At 37.0% G+C, this 19,416-nt stretch overlaps 1 protein-coding gene across 1 annotated transcript; it reads left to right on the forward strand.

Annotated features, from left to right (window-relative positions):
• The first annotated feature begins 8,742 nt into the window (after positions 1 to 8,742).
• Positions 8,743 to 19,031, forward strand: LOC121224951 (uncharacterized). The gene is made up of 3 exons (XM_041108603.1): positions 8,743 to 9,075; positions 18,753 to 18,828; positions 18,967 to 19,031. The coding sequence occupies exons 1-3, from the start codon at positions 8,743 to 8,745 to the stop codon at positions 19,029 to 19,031; spliced, it is 474 nt and encodes a 157-aa protein (XP_040964537.1).
• The last annotated feature ends 385 nt before the right edge of the window (positions 19,032 to 19,416 follow it).

The raw sequence follows: 19,416 nt of genomic DNA on the forward strand, positions 1-19,416 counted from the left end.
ACCACTAGGAAAAACAACCCCTTGAGTGTCACCTCCTTGGCTCGTATCACTTACCGTACTTACTTAGCATCAAGGTGGATGAGCGACTGTTTCGCGCTCTCGCTCAATATTGGAATCCTGCATATAGTTGTTTTACTTTTGGGAATATAGATTTGGTGCCTACAGTAGAGGAATATATGGCTTTACTGCACTGCCCTAGGCTTCAAGTTGATAAAGCATATTCCAATGCCGCATATGTCCCAGCATTTTGGAAGAAATTAATGAGTATTACGGGAATGAACGAACAATGGATCATGGCCAGGATTAAACAGAAGGGCGAGTGTAAATGTATCCCATGGAGGAATTTGCGAGACTTGATCCTAGCACATCCTGATGAAAAAAAGAAGGTTGATCTGTTTGCTTTGAGTATCTACGGGTTAGTGATTTTCCCTAGGGCACTGGGGCATGTTGACGAAGCTGTTTCAGATCTTTTTGATTGGTTAGGTAAAGGGGTCACACCTGTTCCTACGATTTTGGCTGAAACGTTTAGATCTTTGAATGCGTGTAGGCGAGTTGGTGAAGGCAGATTTATAGGTTGTGTGCAACTGTTGATAGCTTGGTTCCATAGTCATTTCTGGAAGGTTGACAAAGTTTCATATCGGGTTTTCTCTGAGCATTACTCCCCGTTAAAGGAGATAATGGTTACCCCTAGAAGGGACAATATATCAGAAGCAAATTGGGTAGCAATTCTGTAAAATCTTCAAGAGGATGATGTGGAATGGAGAGCTCATTGGTTGATTCCTGATGGAATTCTCTACTGTTGTGGAAGCTTTGACTGGGTTCCGTTGCTTGGGATTTGGGGAGCCGTCGGATATGCACCTTTACTGGTCCTAAGGCAATACAATTCAATTCAGTTTGTGCCGGAAACGTATGGTTTTGCTCAATGTGAGCTCTCGTACCGAGGAGACAATTACAAGAAAAAGGTGAAGGAAATTTCTCAGGCTTGGAATTAGGCTCACAGGATGAAAAGGCTAGCTGTGGGTTCGATGACAACTCCAGAGTACGGTGAGTGGCGACATAAAAGGATTAGTGATAACATCCCGGAGTTAAACTTGGAGAGTGTTCGACCAATGGAAGAGTATCTACAAGTTATCCCATCAGAGTTGGATATTATAAAACAAGATTTTTAAAAGAGGAATTTAGAACTTGAAAAGAAAATAGAACGGTTGGAAGAAGAGAAGATGCATTTGAGGCTAGACGTCGACGTCCAAAAATTAGAAGCTGAAAAATTAAAGAATGGGTAGAATAAAGTAGAGGAGGATCTTGATAGCTTAAAGACGGACTACAAGAGGTTACGAGTATCAATGAGAACTGCAGGGATGGGAAAGACTTCAGAGCAGTGGCGACAGGAGATCCAGGAAGAAAGAAGCAAAGCTGATTGGTGGGAAAGAAAGTCCCGGGAGACTCAAGTTCAGAAAGAGACCTTAGAGCGGCAGGTGTTAGAAACTCAAAACTATCAAGCGGACTTGAAAGCTAGAATAGCGGAACTCGAGAGATCACTTGCTGCGTATAGAAGTCGTAATTCTGTAGTGGAATTAAAGACAAGTCTGTGCAAGATTGAAGAATTGAAAAGAGGATAGAAGAATTGGAGTACATATTACAAGGCTGTAGACAACGGATCGAATCCTTGGAAGGAAACGAAGAGCGTTGGAGGGAGCAACTTCATCATTCGCAGAATCAAATTCAAAATAGGGATTACATTATGGGCAGAGCTATTGCTCAGGTTCGGGAGGTAGCTGATCATTTGCAAACAATGGTGATTCAGGCTGATGTTTTAAGTGTAAAGTATGAACTAGAATCGGACCGGGGTCAGGAGTTAGCTTCATTTTTGAAAGAAGTTAGAGCTCTGAGCATTAGGGCAAAACGATATCTATAATCCATTTTATGTAAAGAATTTTGTTTATCAATAAAGTTTTCTAAAGAGAAATTGAATCAGAATTGACGCTCCTTTTTGCATTCATTTCATGCATCTACATTACATGTCATCATATACATTCAAGATTATTAAAAAGGGGTTTTAATTAGTTAAAATTGTGATTCAGTTAATCTAGAAACCGACAAAAACTCATCAACCAAACACCGCTACGGTACCCATGCAAAATCAAAAATTATGGATCAAAGATTGGAAAATTTGGAGCGACTTCAAAAGGAAATGCAAGATCAGTTACAGATGCAAATGAAGGAGCAATTAGAAAGAATTCAACGGGACATGACAGAAAAGATGCTGGAGTCTCAAAAGGACATGATGACTGAGCTGACTATTAAAAGGAATAAATAAGGGGAAAGGCCTTATGATTAATGATGAAGAAGAAGACAAGACTGGACCCACCTATCCTCCAGGCTTTATGCCTTCGTATGCGCAGGTTCAAACTGAGGTGCCGCAGCGTAGATCCTCTGTTTCAAAAAGGCCTCAACGGTTTCAAGCCGATATTCCAATACCGATGAACTTCCAAGCTGGATCAGGTTCTAACCCTGGTGAAAACCCAGTTAATCTTACTGTCCCAGACTTCGATGAAGTAGCTGAGAAGGATAAAGAAAAGGAAGAATTACCGAAACAATTTGAGGAGAAATGGAAATGGATTGAAGAGAAGTTTAAGGCAATAGAAAACATTGAAAGTTATCATGGAATAGATGCAAAAGATCTGAGTCTAGTTCCGGATTTGGTACTTCCTTACAAGTTCAAGATGCCGGAATTTGAGAAATATAGTGGGACTAATTGCCCTGAAGCCCATATTATAATGTTCTGTAGGAGAATGACTGGGTACATTAACAATGATTAGCTGTTAATACATTGTTTTCAAGATAGTCTCATTGGGGCGGCGTCTAAATGGTATAACCAGTTGAGCCGGGCCAAAATCAGTACTTAGAGGGATTTGGCGTAGGCTTTTATGAGATAGTACAATCATGTATCTGAAATAATACCTGATAGAATTACTTTGCAGAACTTGGAAAAGAAATCAAACGAAAGTTTTAGACAGTATGCACAGAGGTGGAGAGAGATTGCAGTTCAAGTTCAGCCACCACTTTTGGAAAAAGAAATGACGATGCTTTTCATTAACACATTGAAGGCGTCGTTTATCACGCACATGTTAGGAAGTGCCTCAAAGAGTTTCGCAGATATAATCCTGAATGGCGAAATGATTGAACATGCTATTAAAAGTGGAAAAATAGATGGTGGGGAGAATAATCGAAGGTCAGCTTCAAAGAAAAGGGAAGGTGAAGTAAACAATGTGAACGCATACAGTAAATCAATTACAGTGAATCAACCAAGGAAGATGGTTACTAATCAACAAGGCTCATCGAAACAAGAATCAGGAATGAGGCAAAATACTGAGAAGCCCCTGTTCACTCCCATCCCAATGACATATAAAGAGCTGTATCAGAAGATATTTAATGCACATGTTGTTGCTCCTCATTACTTGAATCCTCTACACCCCCCGTATCCAAAATGGTATGACACGAACGCACAATGTGACTACCATGCGGGGATTTCAGGACACTCAATAGAAAATTGTACCGCTTTCAAGAAGGTTGTAGAAGGACTTATAAAATTGGGTGCTGTCAAATTTGATGACTCACCCAGCAGAGAAGCTCCATTGCCCAATCATGATGATAAGGGAGTGAATATGTTAAGCAAAGGTACGGGGGAAGAAGTCGAGACTGACATCGCCGAAGTAAGAACTCCATTGAAACGGGTATGGAAAGAGATGGCAAAAAGAGGGTTAGTTATTTCAGATCTGGAGGAAGGGTATGAGATGAGAAAATATTGTGGATTTCACAGTAAAACAGGGCACGAAATCCAAGAATGTGAAGGATTTAGGGCTTTGGTTCAAAGCATGATGGATAACAAGGAGATGAGGTTCTATGAAGATGCGAAAGAAAGGAGGAGCATATGCGCGACAGAGTCAGGAACAGGGACCCCCAAAATAAATCATCCTGTAGTCATTATCTCACGCCCTAAGAGTAATGAGGCTAGGGCTCAGGTAACACCAAAAATTGTAATCACGAAACCGTCAAGTTTCACATATAATGATGACAAAATGGTCCCGTGGAATTACAGATGCAATGTGACAATCCCAGGAAAAGAAGTTAAGGGCAATATGGTAAAAGAATACCAGGAAAGGGTTCTTATACACATAATGGGAAGCGTTATGACACTCGAGCAGAATTGCCAAGAGAAAAGACTCCGACGGTGGAATAGAGGAAAGGGAAGGTAGTGGGATCTGAGCCATTGGTTAATGAACCAATAAAAGAAGAAGAAGTAATGGAGTTTTTGAAGTTTTTGAAACACAGTGAATACAGTGTTGTGGAGCAACTGCACAAACAACTGGCTCGCATTTCTATATTAGCTTTTCTCCTAAGTTCAGAAGTACATCGAAGTGCGCTGATGAAAGTACTAAACGAAACATATGTGGCCGAGGACATCTCAGTCAATAAATTGGATCGCTTGGTCAACAATATAACTGCTGACAGTTTTATCTTCTTCAATGATGATGAAATATCGTCTAGAGGTAGGGGTTCTACTAAAGCTCTACACATTACTACACGATATCAGGGGGACACATTACCAGGGGTTTTGATCGATAATGGATCCGCATTGAACGTATTGCCTTTGTCCACTCTTAATCGATTACCTGTGGATAGTTCACATATGAAACCCTGCCAGAATATAGTAAGGGCATTTGATGGAGTAGAAAGAAGGGTTATATGAAGAATTGAAATACCATTAAGAATTGGCCTAATTACTTATGAGGTGGACTTTTTAGTAATGGATATTAAGCCTTCCTACAATTGTTTATTAGGGAGACCGTGGATACACTCGGCAGGGGCAGTACCTTCATCGTTACATCAGAAGGTGAAGCTAATATCAGAGGTTCGATTGGTAACAATAAGTACGGAAGAGGATATTATCGCGATGGTAACGGGTGATGCACCTTATGTAGAGACCAATGATGAGGCAGTGGAATGTTCTTTCCGGTCCTTGGAATTTGTGAACGCAACATTTATCGCTGAAGGAAATAGGATCCCGGTACCAAAGATATCCAAGACTACTGAGATGGGTCTGCAGTTGATGGTAGGAAGAGGAGCTTCGCTAGGGAAAGGGTTGGGAAAATACCTTTAATGAATGGTTGAAGCACCCATGCTGAAGGGAAAGTTTGATCGTTTTGGCTTAGGTTACAAGCCAGATATGAAACAAAGGAGAAAGGAAGTGGAGAAAAGGTAGGAAAGAAGAAGGGCACGTTTAAGCAGAGAGGAAGTCAAGTGGGAGCCTTTGACCTTCCCTCACATATCTAATTCCTTTGTGTCGGGTGGGTTTATTTACCCTGAGCGAGGGGTGTCCAGAAGGGAAGGCATTGAAAAGATGTTGGAAAAATTCATATCAGTGCTATAGAGATAGCTGAAAGAAGGTCCTTGTTGGAGATTTGCCCTTACGAACCTGGGAGTGAGCTAAACAATTGGACTGCGGAAGAAATACCTGTAGTCTTTAGAGCTTATTCAGAGCAATGTTCAAAACATTATTGCTGTTTTTAGCCTAAGAATGATAAGAAATCCTTTGTGAAATAGGCTTAAGCCTGAATATCTTTATCCTAATAAAATACATCTTTGCATTCATTTCGAGCAATTATTCTTTTATTCTTTCCAAGCGAGTAAATATTTTCCATTTGATTAATTGTCTTCCAAATATTTTTTTCATTTATAACCTGATCGTACAAATAATTATTCATAAATTTATACTTTGTATATTCTTTGGCGTATCCCCATAGGTCCTCAGATATCAGTGACGTGAATGATGTTGTTTCAAACACGGAGTCTCTTTTTGAGCAAGACATGTGTTTGGAAGGGTCTCATGACTTTGAAAATGATGAAGACTGTGGTGTATCTCCTGACTTGTTGAGAATGGTGGAACAAGAGGATAAACAAATCCTACCTCATAAGGAATCATTAGAAATTGTGAGCCTAGAGGAAGGAAAAGAGGTGAAAATCGAAACTGATATCACCGGAAAGACAAAGTATGACCTCATTGAGTTACTCCGAGAGTTCAAAGATGTTTTCACATGGTCCTACCAGGATATACCAGGGCTAAATACTAGCATTGTGGTACATCGTTTACCTATAAAAGAGGATTGCAAACCAGTTCAGCAGAAGCTCAGAAGAATAAGACCTGATATTACGTTGAAAATAAAAGAGGAGGTCAAAAAGCAGTTCGATGCTGGGTTCTTACAGGAGGTTAAGTATTCAGAATGGGTAGCAAACATCATCCCTGTTCCCAAAAAGGATGGAAATGTACAAATGTGCGCGGATTATAGGGACCTGAATAAGGCTAGTCCAAAAGACAATTTTCTGTTGCCACACATTGACACTTTGGTTGATAACACAGCTGGCTACTCATTATTTTCTTTCATGGACGGCTTTTCTGGATACAATCAAATAAAGATGCATCCTGAGGACATGAGGAAAACCACATTCATTACCCTATGGGGAACATATTGTTACAAAGTAATGCCCTTTGGATTGAAGAATGCAGGAGCAACGTATCAAAGGGTAATGGTCACCCTATTTCATGACATGATGCATAAAGAAATTGAGATCTATGTTGATGATATGATTGAAAAATCTAGAACTGAAGCGGATCATCTCTGAGTCTTGAGGAAATTGTTCTTCAGACTGAGAAATTTTTAGCTAAAGCTCAACCCAGCAAAATGCATATTTGGAGCCAGATCAGGAAAGTTGTTAGGCTTCATAGTCAGTAGGAAGGGGATTGAGATTAACCCTGATAAAATTAAAGCAATACGAGATCTTCCTCCTCCAAGCACCCAGAAAGAGGTCCGAGGTTTCCTAGAAAGGTTGAACTACATTGCTCGGTTCATTTCACATTTGATTGAGAAATGCGATCCAGTGTTTCACCTTCTAAAGAAACCTAATCCGGGAGAATGGGATGAGGAATGTCAGAAAGCTTTTGACAAGATAAAAAAATACTTGGCTAATGCTCCAATACTATCACCGCCTAGTCCAGATAGGCCATTGATATTGTATCTAACGATGTTTGACAGTTCCATGGGATGCGTCTTGGGCCAACATGACGAAACAGGAAAGAAAGAAAGAGCAATATACTATCTCAGCAAGAAATTCACTGACTGTGAAATGAGGCACTCGTCCATTGAAAAGTTGTGTTGTGCTTTAATTTGGACAACTCGAAGACTAAGGCAATACATGTTGTATCATACGACTTGGCTGATTTCAAAATTGGATCCTTTAAAGTACATGATGGAATCAAGTGCTTTAAATGGGAGAATGGCTAGATGGCAAGTTTTACTCTCTGAATTTGACATAGTATATGTAAGTCAAAAGGTTATAAAAGGAAGTGCAATAGCTGATTTTCTAGTCAGTAGAGCCTTGGAAGACTATGAGCCTTTGAACTTTGATTTTCCAAATGAGGACTTATTGTATGTGGCAAACACTGAAGAAAACCCTCGAATAGACCACATCTGGAAGTTAAATTTCGATGGGGCTTCAAATGCTATAGGTAATGGAATTGGTGCAGTCTTGGTATCCCCAAGTGGAGATCATTACCCTGTCGCTAGCAAGTTGGACTTTGATTACACAAATAACATGGCAGAATATGAAGCATGTATTACGGGTATTCGTGCGGCCATTGAACGTAAAATCAAAGTGCTAAGAGTGTATGGAGATTCAGCGTTGGTGATATTCCAACTCAAAGGAGAATAGGAAACCAGAGACCCTAAGTTGATCAGTTATAAAGAACTGGTTCTTGAATTGATTGATGAGTTTGATGACATCACTTTCTGTTATCTCCCACGAGAGGAAAACCAGATGGCTGACGCACTGGCTACTCTAGCCTCGATGATTAAGGTGAACAAGTTAGAAATCATGAAGCCTATTCAGATGAGTATATATGAAGTTCTGACTCATTGCTACAGTATCGAAGAAGAGGGAAAAGATGATCACCCTTGGTATCAGAGTATACTACAGTATGTGAAGAATAAAAATACCCTAATCAAGCGACAGAAAATGACAAGAGAACGCTGAGAAGAATAGCCATTGAGTATGTCTTAGATGGGGAAGTGTTGTACAAAAGAGGGAAAGATCAAGTGCTGTTAAGATGTGTAGATGCCATGGAGGCTAGAAAGATCCAGGAAGAAGTCCATGAGGGCATTTGCGAAACCCATGCAAATGGTTTTACAATGGCCAGACAGATCATGAGATTTGAATACTATTGGTCTACTATGGAAGGGGATTGTATTAGCTATGCCAAGAAGTGTCATAAATGTCAAATTTATGGAGATAAGATACATGTACCTCCCTCACCTCTACACGTTATGACTACTCCGTGGCCGTTCTCCATGTGGGGCATGGATGTTATTGGGCCAATATCACCAAAGGCTTCGAATGGGCATCGTTTCATCTTTGTGGTCATTGATTACTTTACCAAATGGGTGGAAGATGCTTCATATGAAAATGTCACGAAATCGGTGGTTAGTAAATTCTTGAAAAATGAGATCATTTGTTGATATGGAATGCCTAAAAGAATCATATCCGACAATGCATTAAATTTGAATAATAACACAATAGTGGAGGTTTGTAGTCAGTTTAAGATCAGTCACCATAACTCGTCCCCATATCGCCCAAAAATAAATGGTGCAATGAGGCGGCCAATAAGAATATTAAGAGAATTGTGGAAAAATGACGGAAACCTACAAGGATTGGCATAAAAAGCTATCATTTGCTCTCTTAGCTTACCGAACATCTATTAGGACATCTACTGCAGCAACACCCTTTTCTCTAGTTTATAGGATAGAAGTTGTTTTACCCATTGAAGTGGAGATTCCTTCTCTTCGGGTATTAGCTGAATTGAAATTGGATGAGGCAGAATGGGTTCAGTCTCGATACAACCAGTTGAACTTAATAAAAGGGAAAAGGTTGAGAGTCATCCAACATGGTCATATGTATCAAAACCGGATGATGCGAGCCTATAACAAAAGGGTTCGTCCCAGAGAATTCCGCGAAGGGGATCTGGTGTTGAAGAAAATTCTCCCTATACAAAAAGACTGTAGAGGAAAATGGATGCCAAATTGGGAGGGTCCTTATGTCGTAAAGAAGGCCTTTTCTGGTGGAGCTTTGATTCTAAGTGAGATGGATGGAAAAAACTTGCCAAATCCTGTAAACTCAGACTCAGTCAAGAAATACTTCACTTGAAGGAAGGGATCAAAGTGAAAACCCGCAAAGGGCACTTTGATTCCTAAAAAGAAAATGATGATAAAATGTAAAAATGGAGAGGCTAAGAGGAAAACCCGCAAAGGGCACTTTAGGCCAAAGGGGATTTGAGTTGAAAACCCAAAAAAGGCGACTCAAATATTGATCAGAATGGGGCATGAAGTGTTTAGAGTAGCTTGTATCTTGATCAGATCGGGGCGTGTGGCAATCTTGCTATGCATGAATCAACAGGAAGGGATAGGCGACATCTTGGGGCATCGACAAAGCACTGTAGATCTCCTAAACACATGTCAAACTCAGAATGGCCTTTAGAAAGTTTGTACAGAGAAGTTCAAGCTACGATATCTGGGGCACCCAATTCTCCTATTATTTATATTGAATTTGTTGTTCTTGGAATACTTCTTTTCTTTTCCAAGATATACATTCCCAATCAACTTCTTTATTATCCTTCTTTACTATTTGTGATAACTTATTGATTCTGAGTTATGCCCAGAACTAACTTTATCCTTATCCATTTCTATGACCATTTTTGCAAGTGTGTTGCATTGGAATAATGATTAATGGACTAATAAAACTTTCATAAAGGAAGTTTTGCATATTACTCTAAAAAGTTTCTAAATAATATAGGAACCTGAAATAGGACTATTGTTTAGAACACACTAGGTTTAAAGGTTGGAAATTTGAGAAGGAAGAGTCTAAATTTGGACTTTCTCTTTGGATTTTGTTGACAAATGCATCGATTGAACAAAATGATAAGATGACGGGTTAATGATAAAGCTTAAATAAACAAGCAAGCGATGATCATCAGGCAATAGGAAGAGGTTACCTCGGAGAAGAGAGCCTTCTTTTGTGCATAAGTCTTTGGTACGACACCCTGGAAATGGTGTAAGAGGTCCAGAAAGATTAAGATCCGGTATCCTTAAATTGTGATAGGGAAGGATTGAGGAAAAACCACATATTGCTACCTTGGATTGCAGTGGGAGAATGATGGCACAAATTGTGCGCCCTAATGGATTAAACTTTAAGGTTTACAGTGGGGGCAACCTGGCTAAATGTTTTCAGAAGAGCCAGTCAAGCGAGAAGGCATTGTAGCACGTCGGTCACAAAACCTTAATAAATTTCGATTAATGACAACCTAAGCGGGATCATTCTTAAAAAAATAAAACTCTGCATTCATGCAAACATTATTCACATGTTCAGTTAGGAGCATTTGATTCATTTTGATCATGTCATCCTAATAATTAGGCATAATTAGGTTCATTATGCAGGTCATGTTCCCCAGAGAACAGATCTGGGAAATTACAGATCTTGTCTCCCTAAGCAATAGCAGAGTAGATCGAAGACGGCAAATCTCATCTTCAAGTGTAAGGAAGTAGATTTAAGTCACAAATCTTATCTCCCTGAGATTAAAAATAGTAATGTTAGAAATAGTAAAGAATGGTAAATAATTTCAAGAATCAATAAGTTATCACAAGAATTAAAAAGAATAAGTTAGTAATGTTAGAAATAAATCAAATTGATCATAAATAATTTCATGAAAAAAAAATGACAACAGTTGACAATCCCCGACAACGGCGCCAAAAACTTGTAACGCTTAGGTTTGTGCAAGTGTACACAGTCGTTATCAAGTAATAAGTAAGTATCAAGTTATCGTTTCCACAGGGATTGTATTTGTGCTAAGTCACTTAATTTATAAAATTATATTAACAATTTGGTAAATAAAAACACAATATAGTTGAGAAGTGGTGATTAAAATATATTAAACTAAATGCAATGATCCCTAATGTCAATTATCCTAAGTATGCAAACTATATGATTGAAATAGATTTTAGTAAAATTAAACACAATTTGCAACAATTATAACATAAATAAACTAAGACAATTACTTTAATTAAACTCAATTTATTATCAACATGCTTAATAACATTCGGAAAAACATTCCATGGCAACTTGATCTTTCATGAGTTTGGAAACCACATTAGGTCCTTTCAGAATCCTTTACTTAGTAAATACGTATTTTATTAATCCTTATTTACTAAGGGTTTCTTAGTATTCGTGTGAGGTAACAAGGACATGTTAGATTTGAAACAATTTAATCACACAAATCTAAAAACTATGCAGATAACAGAGCTAGATTAGAGTTGTTATGCAACCTACAATTTAATCGTGTTAGGATCTAAATTGAACATGCACATTTCAATTATTCGTCTATTAGCCGTCGTCTGGATAGGATCACTCAGCCAATTCAAGTGCATTTTAATCAAATATGAATGAAATATAGACTTGATTTTAATTGAAAACATGATCGATTAAGGCACAAACATTATAAGCATGAATCAAATACATATTATTTAATCAAAGCAATCATCCTAACTTAAATAAAATTAAGCTAACATTGTTGTAAACAAGAATAAAGAACACATAGCAAACATCTTTATATTAAGTTAAAGAAAAGAAAGATTAAACCCAATTCAGAGTGGCTATCACCCAAGACTCTGACTAACGAGACTCCTTCGTTCTTTTACTTTGCTCCTTTGCTAATGGTTCTCCAATATGGCCAACCAAGGGTTCTTTAAGAGACTTAATTGCTAAAATCTCTATGAATAGATGATGTTAGGCGTGGGATTGGAAAAGGCAAAGAGAAAAAGAGAGAATGATGTTTGATGGACACTTGAGGGATGATGAATGAAGGAATGAGAGGGTCTTATTTATAGGTGAGGAGAGAGAGAGAGTGATATGATCCAGCCCGGTTAATGAATCCGAATCGTTGTTGTGCCCGATCGTGAATTGGAGTAATTTGAAAGCTTTACAAAATAGGCTAGAAGGAAAGGAATTATTTAGGCTCAAAAGAGTTTTGCTGGTTTAGGAAATGAAACATAAATCAATGAATGAAGTTTGGGCTAAGTATTCAAAGCCGAACTAACACAATAGGAGTGTGTTAACCCGTAACTTAGGAGATTGCTTAGGTTGGTAGGGTGTTGATGGAAGGTTTGTTATGTGGATAGAAACTTCGACCCGCTATCAATGATGATAGGAACCTCAGTACGAATCGAACGCCACACTTTTGGGATTAAAGTGATAAGTTCGGATAGAAAGACGGGTTGACTCATGGTTATTCCCCCCTTCTTTAGAACGACTTGTCCTCAAGTCGAGCCATTGGTTCACTCGATCGCAGCAACTTTTACTTAGCTTTCCTCGGTCGAACGGGATGGATTGGAATTGGGACAACTGAAAGGAATAACCATGAGTTAACAAGAATGGTTTCAGATAAATTTGTAATCCAAATGCAAGCAAAATAGAACAAGAAAATCCCATGGGAGTGGACAGATGCAAAGCAACATGTTCACAACCATGCAAACAAACTAATTTACTCGTTAATGCCTCGTCAATTATTCGAAACGAAAATGAACATGTTCTAAGGCAATCAAATGTCTCAAATCGTTTCCACAAGTCATAACCAATATGTGAATAACGAATCAAATCAACAAAACAATCTTTGGCACCACCTAAAGAGAACAACGATGTTTCAAAAAGTTCATGAGCCTTACCTTTAAAAGTAGTAAAACAAAGATCATTTTTACCTTGCTCGATCAACACAAACCTTCGCTCCTCGGGAGTATATTGTAGTTGAAGCTTTTCAATTTGACTCTCCATCTTTGGTGGTTGAGAGAGCAAAGGAATCAAGCTCAATTTACATCCAAAAAAAATAAAAAATTCTTTCAATCGATCATGCATCCAAAGTCTTAGTTGATCAACACTTGCATATCTCAAATTATCAAACAGTCATGATATGTCATTATTGCAAACAAGTGAACTCAATCGGTTCAAAAGACAAATAACCATACATGATCGTACGCAATCAAACTCAACAGCATTTTCAACACGATCAATGTCAGAAATAGATTTATATGGGTTTTCATCTTGCGTAGTCAAAAAGTACCAAAGACGTTGGATTACAATTTCATTTGTTTGCAGATCAGCATCGCAATTTGTACTAACTTTATTCTTGCATTCATCGTTCAAAACATACACTTCAAGGCTAACCAAAGGAAAACAATCATTTGTGTCAGGATACAAATATTTTTCAAAATCCACAACATCAATCAAATCGTTTGCACTAAGTTTGGAATGCCCAAGTTTCCCACGAAACGAGTCAACATAGCAAATTCCAGGTTTGAACTCACGATTTTGATCACTTATTCCATAGTGCAGTAAAAATTTCATTCTCACAGGCATGCTTATACAAAAGGATTTCGTGTAAAAATATAAAAGATTCACATAACCATGACAATTGAATAAATCAAACCTTTTATGTGGATACCTCCAATCTCGCACGTCCAAAATTTGCACTAGCTGAAATAATCCAATATTATCAACAAAATTTTCAACACGAATCATGTCAAATACACAACTCTTCATGCCTCCATTTAAAATAAAATTATCATCAAACAAAGAATGACAATTAGCCATGTCAAGACATGAAACCTTTTCAAAGACTAAATCATCATCAATATTATCACAAACATTCAAGTGGAATAATGGAGACTCACACGGCATAGATCCCTCACCTTTCTTACCTTTATGTGCCGGTGGACAAGGGTCTTCTATGTTCTTACCTTTCTGAATCAACTTGAATCGCCTCTCATCAGGGAAGTATTGTAATTGAAAATCGTCGCACGAATCTTTAGAATTCTGAAAAGAAGAAATAGAACAAGAACAACTCACATGTGGGTTAGTAAAAACAACGCTCACTTTTTCTTGTTCTCTCTCATCTCTTTCACTATTTTCTTTGGCAAACTCTTTTTCTTTTCCACTCAATTCCTGTTGAAGCTCTCTTTCAATTTCTTTTTCCACTCTTTCTTTTTCTTCTTTTTCAATCTCTTTTGCTTTTCACTCTCTTTTCTTTTTGAAATCTCATTTTCATCTTTTTCTTTTATTTCTTTTTCTTTTTCTCTCATTTCTTTTTTTCTTCTCTCAATTTCATTCAAGATTCGTTCATTTTCTTGCATCAACATCTCTTGTTTTTCTTTTCTTCTATTTTCTTTTTGTCTTGTTCTTTCATTACAAGAAGATGATAACTTATAAGAACCATAACGACAAGCTTCTCGTTTGAAAGAAATGGCAGATTCATCATGCAAGTCACAATCATCTCTTTGTGAATAACCCTCCGTATTCGAGTACTTTGACATTCTTGAAACACGTTCGCCTCTTCGTAAATAATCCTTCGTAGTTGAATAAATTGAGGCATTTGTAGAGACATGATTACCTTCTTGTATATCATCTCGGGTGGACTCAAACTCGTAGTTTGCTTCTCTTGGTCTCGAACGCCTTGTTGAATAGACGTCTTGATAAGAGTCTCTTGTCGAGTAGTGTCGTCGGAATGATCTTAACTCCGTCTCTTGTCTCGATGGAATTTGTTTTTGTTGGGCTCTTGTCTCTATTCGATCCAATCTATCATGCAATTTATCAAAATTTGATTTCACCATTCTACGCATTTCTTGCATTAAATATTGGAAATCTGATTCAGAAAATTCTTCTTGAAACATGATTTAATTCTCACCACAAAAATCTCACGTTTCACTCGCAAAGAAAAATTCGCACAAATTTGGCTTTTACTTCTCTCGAATGGTCTCACCAAACACTCTTGCCTTTTTCCACTCGATTTTCGCCTCTCGAAGTTCTTCGCAAACTAAGTCACAAATCAATACCGTTTGGCGTCGGCTTACAAAATTAATTTGGCTTGGTGGTAATGACGTCGGAAATGGTAGGCTATCAAACAAAATAGAAATGGTTAAGTGTGGCTATATAGATATGATCCTTCGGGCAACAAGCAATGCTTTTACAAACCCAAAATGAATTTCAATCACTCTTTTTTTTTTTTCAATTTTGATTTTTTTTCTTCCTTTTTTCTAATTCCGAATTTTTTTTCTTTTTTTTTCTTCAATACTAAATACAAAAAGTACAAATAAATTGAATACAAACTTTTTTTTAATTTTTTTTTTCAAATTTTTTTTATATTTTTTTTACAATACCGTATTACCGATAACGTCGATCTTACTCCGATTCAGCTAGCTCTGATACCAAATGATATGATCCAACCCGGTTAATGAATCCGAATCGTTGTTGTGCCCGATCGTGAATTGGAGTAATTTGAAAGCTTTACAAAATAGGCTAGAAGGAAAGGAATTATTTAGGCTCAAAAGAGTTTTGCTGGTTTAGGAAATGAAACATAAATCAATGAATGAAGTTTGGGCTAAGTATTCAAAGCCGAACTAACACAATAGGAGTGTGTTAACCCGTAACTTAGGAGATTGCTTAGGTTGGTAGGGTGTTGATGGAAGGTTTGTTATGTGGATAGAAACTTCGACCCGCTATCAATGATGATAGGAACCTCAGTACGAATCGAACGCCACACTTTTGGGATTAAAGTGATAAGTTCGGATAGAAAGACGGGTTGACGCCACAAGGGTTACATGATAAGTCAGACGAGTCTTTGGAGAACAATGAGAGTTGAAAACAAACTCACAAAGTAAACAAATTTCATATAAAGTTTAAAAGTATATTGTCCAACCTTTTACATGTTTACAAGCCAACTATTTATACTAAAACTAGGACATGAATAGCCAATTCTGGCCATTAATAAGTAACATGAATCAGCCCATGAACCGATTTTAATGATATATGTTCATCCATTGAATGACATTTAAGTCACATTCGTCCCCCCCTTGCCATCCATAGATGCATCCTTAGTCATGAAGCAAATGTTTGTACATCATGGGCAATAAATTTGACTTCTAGAATCTGCCCATTCATCCCTTCAATTTGGATGGTGCTTTTAAGGCTCATTTGTTTCCCACGAAAAAGGCTCCTAGGTGAGCTCAAACGACAGCTCCTTTATGGCCATACCATGCATGCTGGACAACTCCTTTGCTGTACAATAAATTCGGCCAGCATGATGTTTTTGTTGAACACGAAAAAAATAACTCATCAGCTAGTTAATGCCGTGCATGCATGGGAACAACTCATTTAATTCATGTCTTTGCTTCCTTTAAATGCCGTTCCATGCATGGGAACATCTCCCTTGCTGCTCATTAAATTCGGCCATGCATGCAAGCTCCAACAACTAATTAATGCCGTCCATGCCTGGGAACATCTCCTTAAATGCATGTTTCCTTTGCCATTTAGCCGAATTCAATGACCTGCAGACACAAAATAAATTCGGTCAAATAATTCATGCACATTACAATTAATTTCGGCAGCCCTATTTGAACATAATTAATCTCATGCTTGAACCAAGACATATTAATTAGCCATATTAATTCGGCTGGACATGAATTAAGTTGACATTAAATTCGGCAGCCACAAGACACCTTAAAGTGGTTCATTAATTCGGCTGAATTAAGTCAACAATTAGACATATTAAATTCGGCACTTTAAAGCACTAAAGACACATTAAACAACAACAATAAATCCGTCCAGACACATTAAAAGCTGTACTAAATAGAACACATTTAAATAGTCTTAAGACAAATTTAAAGCATGCATTAAAACCAATAAAACATATTTAAAATGTCCAGATTTCTTAATTAAATACTTAATAATTATTTAAGCTAAAATAACTAACTTAACTAATTAATTTATTCCAGCAAATTAAATTAAATGAGCTAGTGAGCTAATAACGAGCTCAATGAGCTGAATTGAGCTCGAATGAGCTGAACCAAAAATGTTTCCGGGGCGGGGTCGTATCAGATAGTTTGCTAAAAATAGGAGTTTCCATCTTTTGAAGCATCTTTCATGGGTGGCAGACTATAAATTGAGCAAGTTGAGCTAATTTTTCCTCGATTTTTGGTCAATTTGAGTGCCACAACAACTCAAGACTGAGACTCAATCAAGTGCAAATCTTTAGGTAAATCTCTAATTTCTTCAACTCTTCAAGGACTTTGTGCAATTAAACCAAAGAGTGGTTTATGGACAGCCATGTGCAACCGAATTTTGGGATTGACTTGGTCTCCAATTTGAACGGTTTTGTAATCCAACAAAGCTACCAGACCTGTCCAGAATAAATCAACAAGTTGAAGGACCAAAGAATAAAATTTATCTAATTTAATTAATTAATTAAAACCCCAAATTATTAATGAAATATTTAAAAATGAATTATTAAATATAATTTTATATTTTATTATTTAATTTAATCATGCATGGCCCACTTTATGTCTTCAAAAATATAATATATTCAAATTAATATAAAATAAGCCATCTATTGCATGAAAACTATATAATAAAGTATAAAATCACATTTTAATAATTTTTATGTCCTAATTTCATATTTTCACAAATTTCATTAATTTATTAAACAATTACTTTGTTTTAACAACGGATTTCAGTCAAAAGGTCATAAATTACATAGGAAAAATCCTATATATTTTTCCGTTTATAGTTGCCAAATTTTCAGTGCAAATATAATAGCTGCTAGTTCTAGATCATGTATCGGGCAATTCTTTTCATGTGGTTTTAGTTGTTTGGAAGCATAGTTTATTACTTTACCTTCTTGCATCAGAGCACAGCCTAAACCATTCAATGACGCATCACTATAAATCACAAATTCCTTACCCGATTCAGACTGAACTAGAATTGGTGCTTCAGTTAATAGGATTTTTAACCGATCAAAATTTTGTTGACTTTTATCGGTCCATTCAAATTTCACATCTTTCTGTAGCAGCTTTGTCATCGCAGAAGCTATCATCAAAAACCCTTGTACAAATCCTCGATAATAACCAGCTAATCCCAAAAAAATTCTGACTTCTGACTTCATATACATTTTTCGGCGGATTCTAATTAACAATAGCTGAAATTTATTCGGGTCAACTTTAATGCCTTCAGTAGATACTATATGTCCAAGAAAACTAACTTCCTTAAGTCAAAAATTCATATTTGCTAAATTAGCATACAGTTGTTTCTCATGCAGAGTTTGTAGAATAATTCTCAAATGATTAGCATATTCATTTTCATCTCGGGAATATACCAGAATATCATCAATAAATACCACCACAAATCTATCCAGATACGGTCTAAAAATTCTATTCATCAAGTCCATAAATATCGCAGGTGCATTAATCAAGCTAAACAGCATCACAAGGAATTCATAATGCCCATACCTGGTTCTAAATGTTGTTTTTGGCACATCCGAGTCTTTCACTCGTAATTGATAATAACCAGAACAGAGATCAATCTTTGAAAACACGGTGGCACCTTTCAACTGATCAAACAGGTCATCAATGCGGGGAAGTGGATACTTATTCTTGATTGTGACTTTATTGAGCTATCGGTAATCTATATATAATCTCAATGATCCATCTTTTTTCTTAACAAACAAAATCGGTGCACCCCATGGTGAAAAACTTGGTTGAGCAAAACCTTTATCAGTCAACTCTTGCAACCGTACTTTCAATTCTTTTAATTCTGTCAAAGCCATTCTGTAGGGTGTTATAGATATCGGTGTTGTCCCAGGAACAAGATCTATAGAAAATTCCACTTCTCTAACCGACAGTAATCCAGGTAACTCTTTTGAAAATACATAAGGATATTCACAAACTACTGGCACTGATTTAATCTTCGATTTAGATACTTTAGTATCCAACTCATAAGCAAGATAAGCATCATAATTTTTTCTGACATATTTCTGTGCTGATGCAGCTGATATCATATTACACAACCCATCCAAATTATCAGATTCAATAAGAAGTATTTCACCATTCTAACATTTCAATACAATATGCTTCTGTTTACAATTTACCATGGCATCACGCTGAGTTAACCAGTCCATACCCTGAATCACATCAAATTCATCAAATGGCAATAACATCAAATCAGCCAGGAAACAGAAACCTCGTATCATTAACGGACAATTTTTGCATATTTTATCCACCATCACATACTGGCCCAAGGGGTTCGATACTTTAACCACAAATTCAATTGACTCAATAGGTAAAATTTTTTAAAATAATAAATTCGTACAAATGTATGAATGTGTTGAATTAGGATCAATCAAAGTAGTTATATCAGTATCAAGAAGATAAAAAAGTACCAGTAATAACATCAGGTGCAAAAGTATCCTCACGTGTACGAATAGCATATGTTCTAGTT

Source organism: Gossypium hirsutum, chromosome D13 (genome assembly GCF_007990345.1).
Source record: "Gossypium hirsutum isolate 1008001.06 chromosome D13, Gossypium_hirsutum_v2.1, whole genome shotgun sequence".
Lineage (NCBI taxonomy): Eukaryota > Viridiplantae > Streptophyta > Magnoliopsida > Malvales > Malvaceae > Gossypium > Gossypium hirsutum.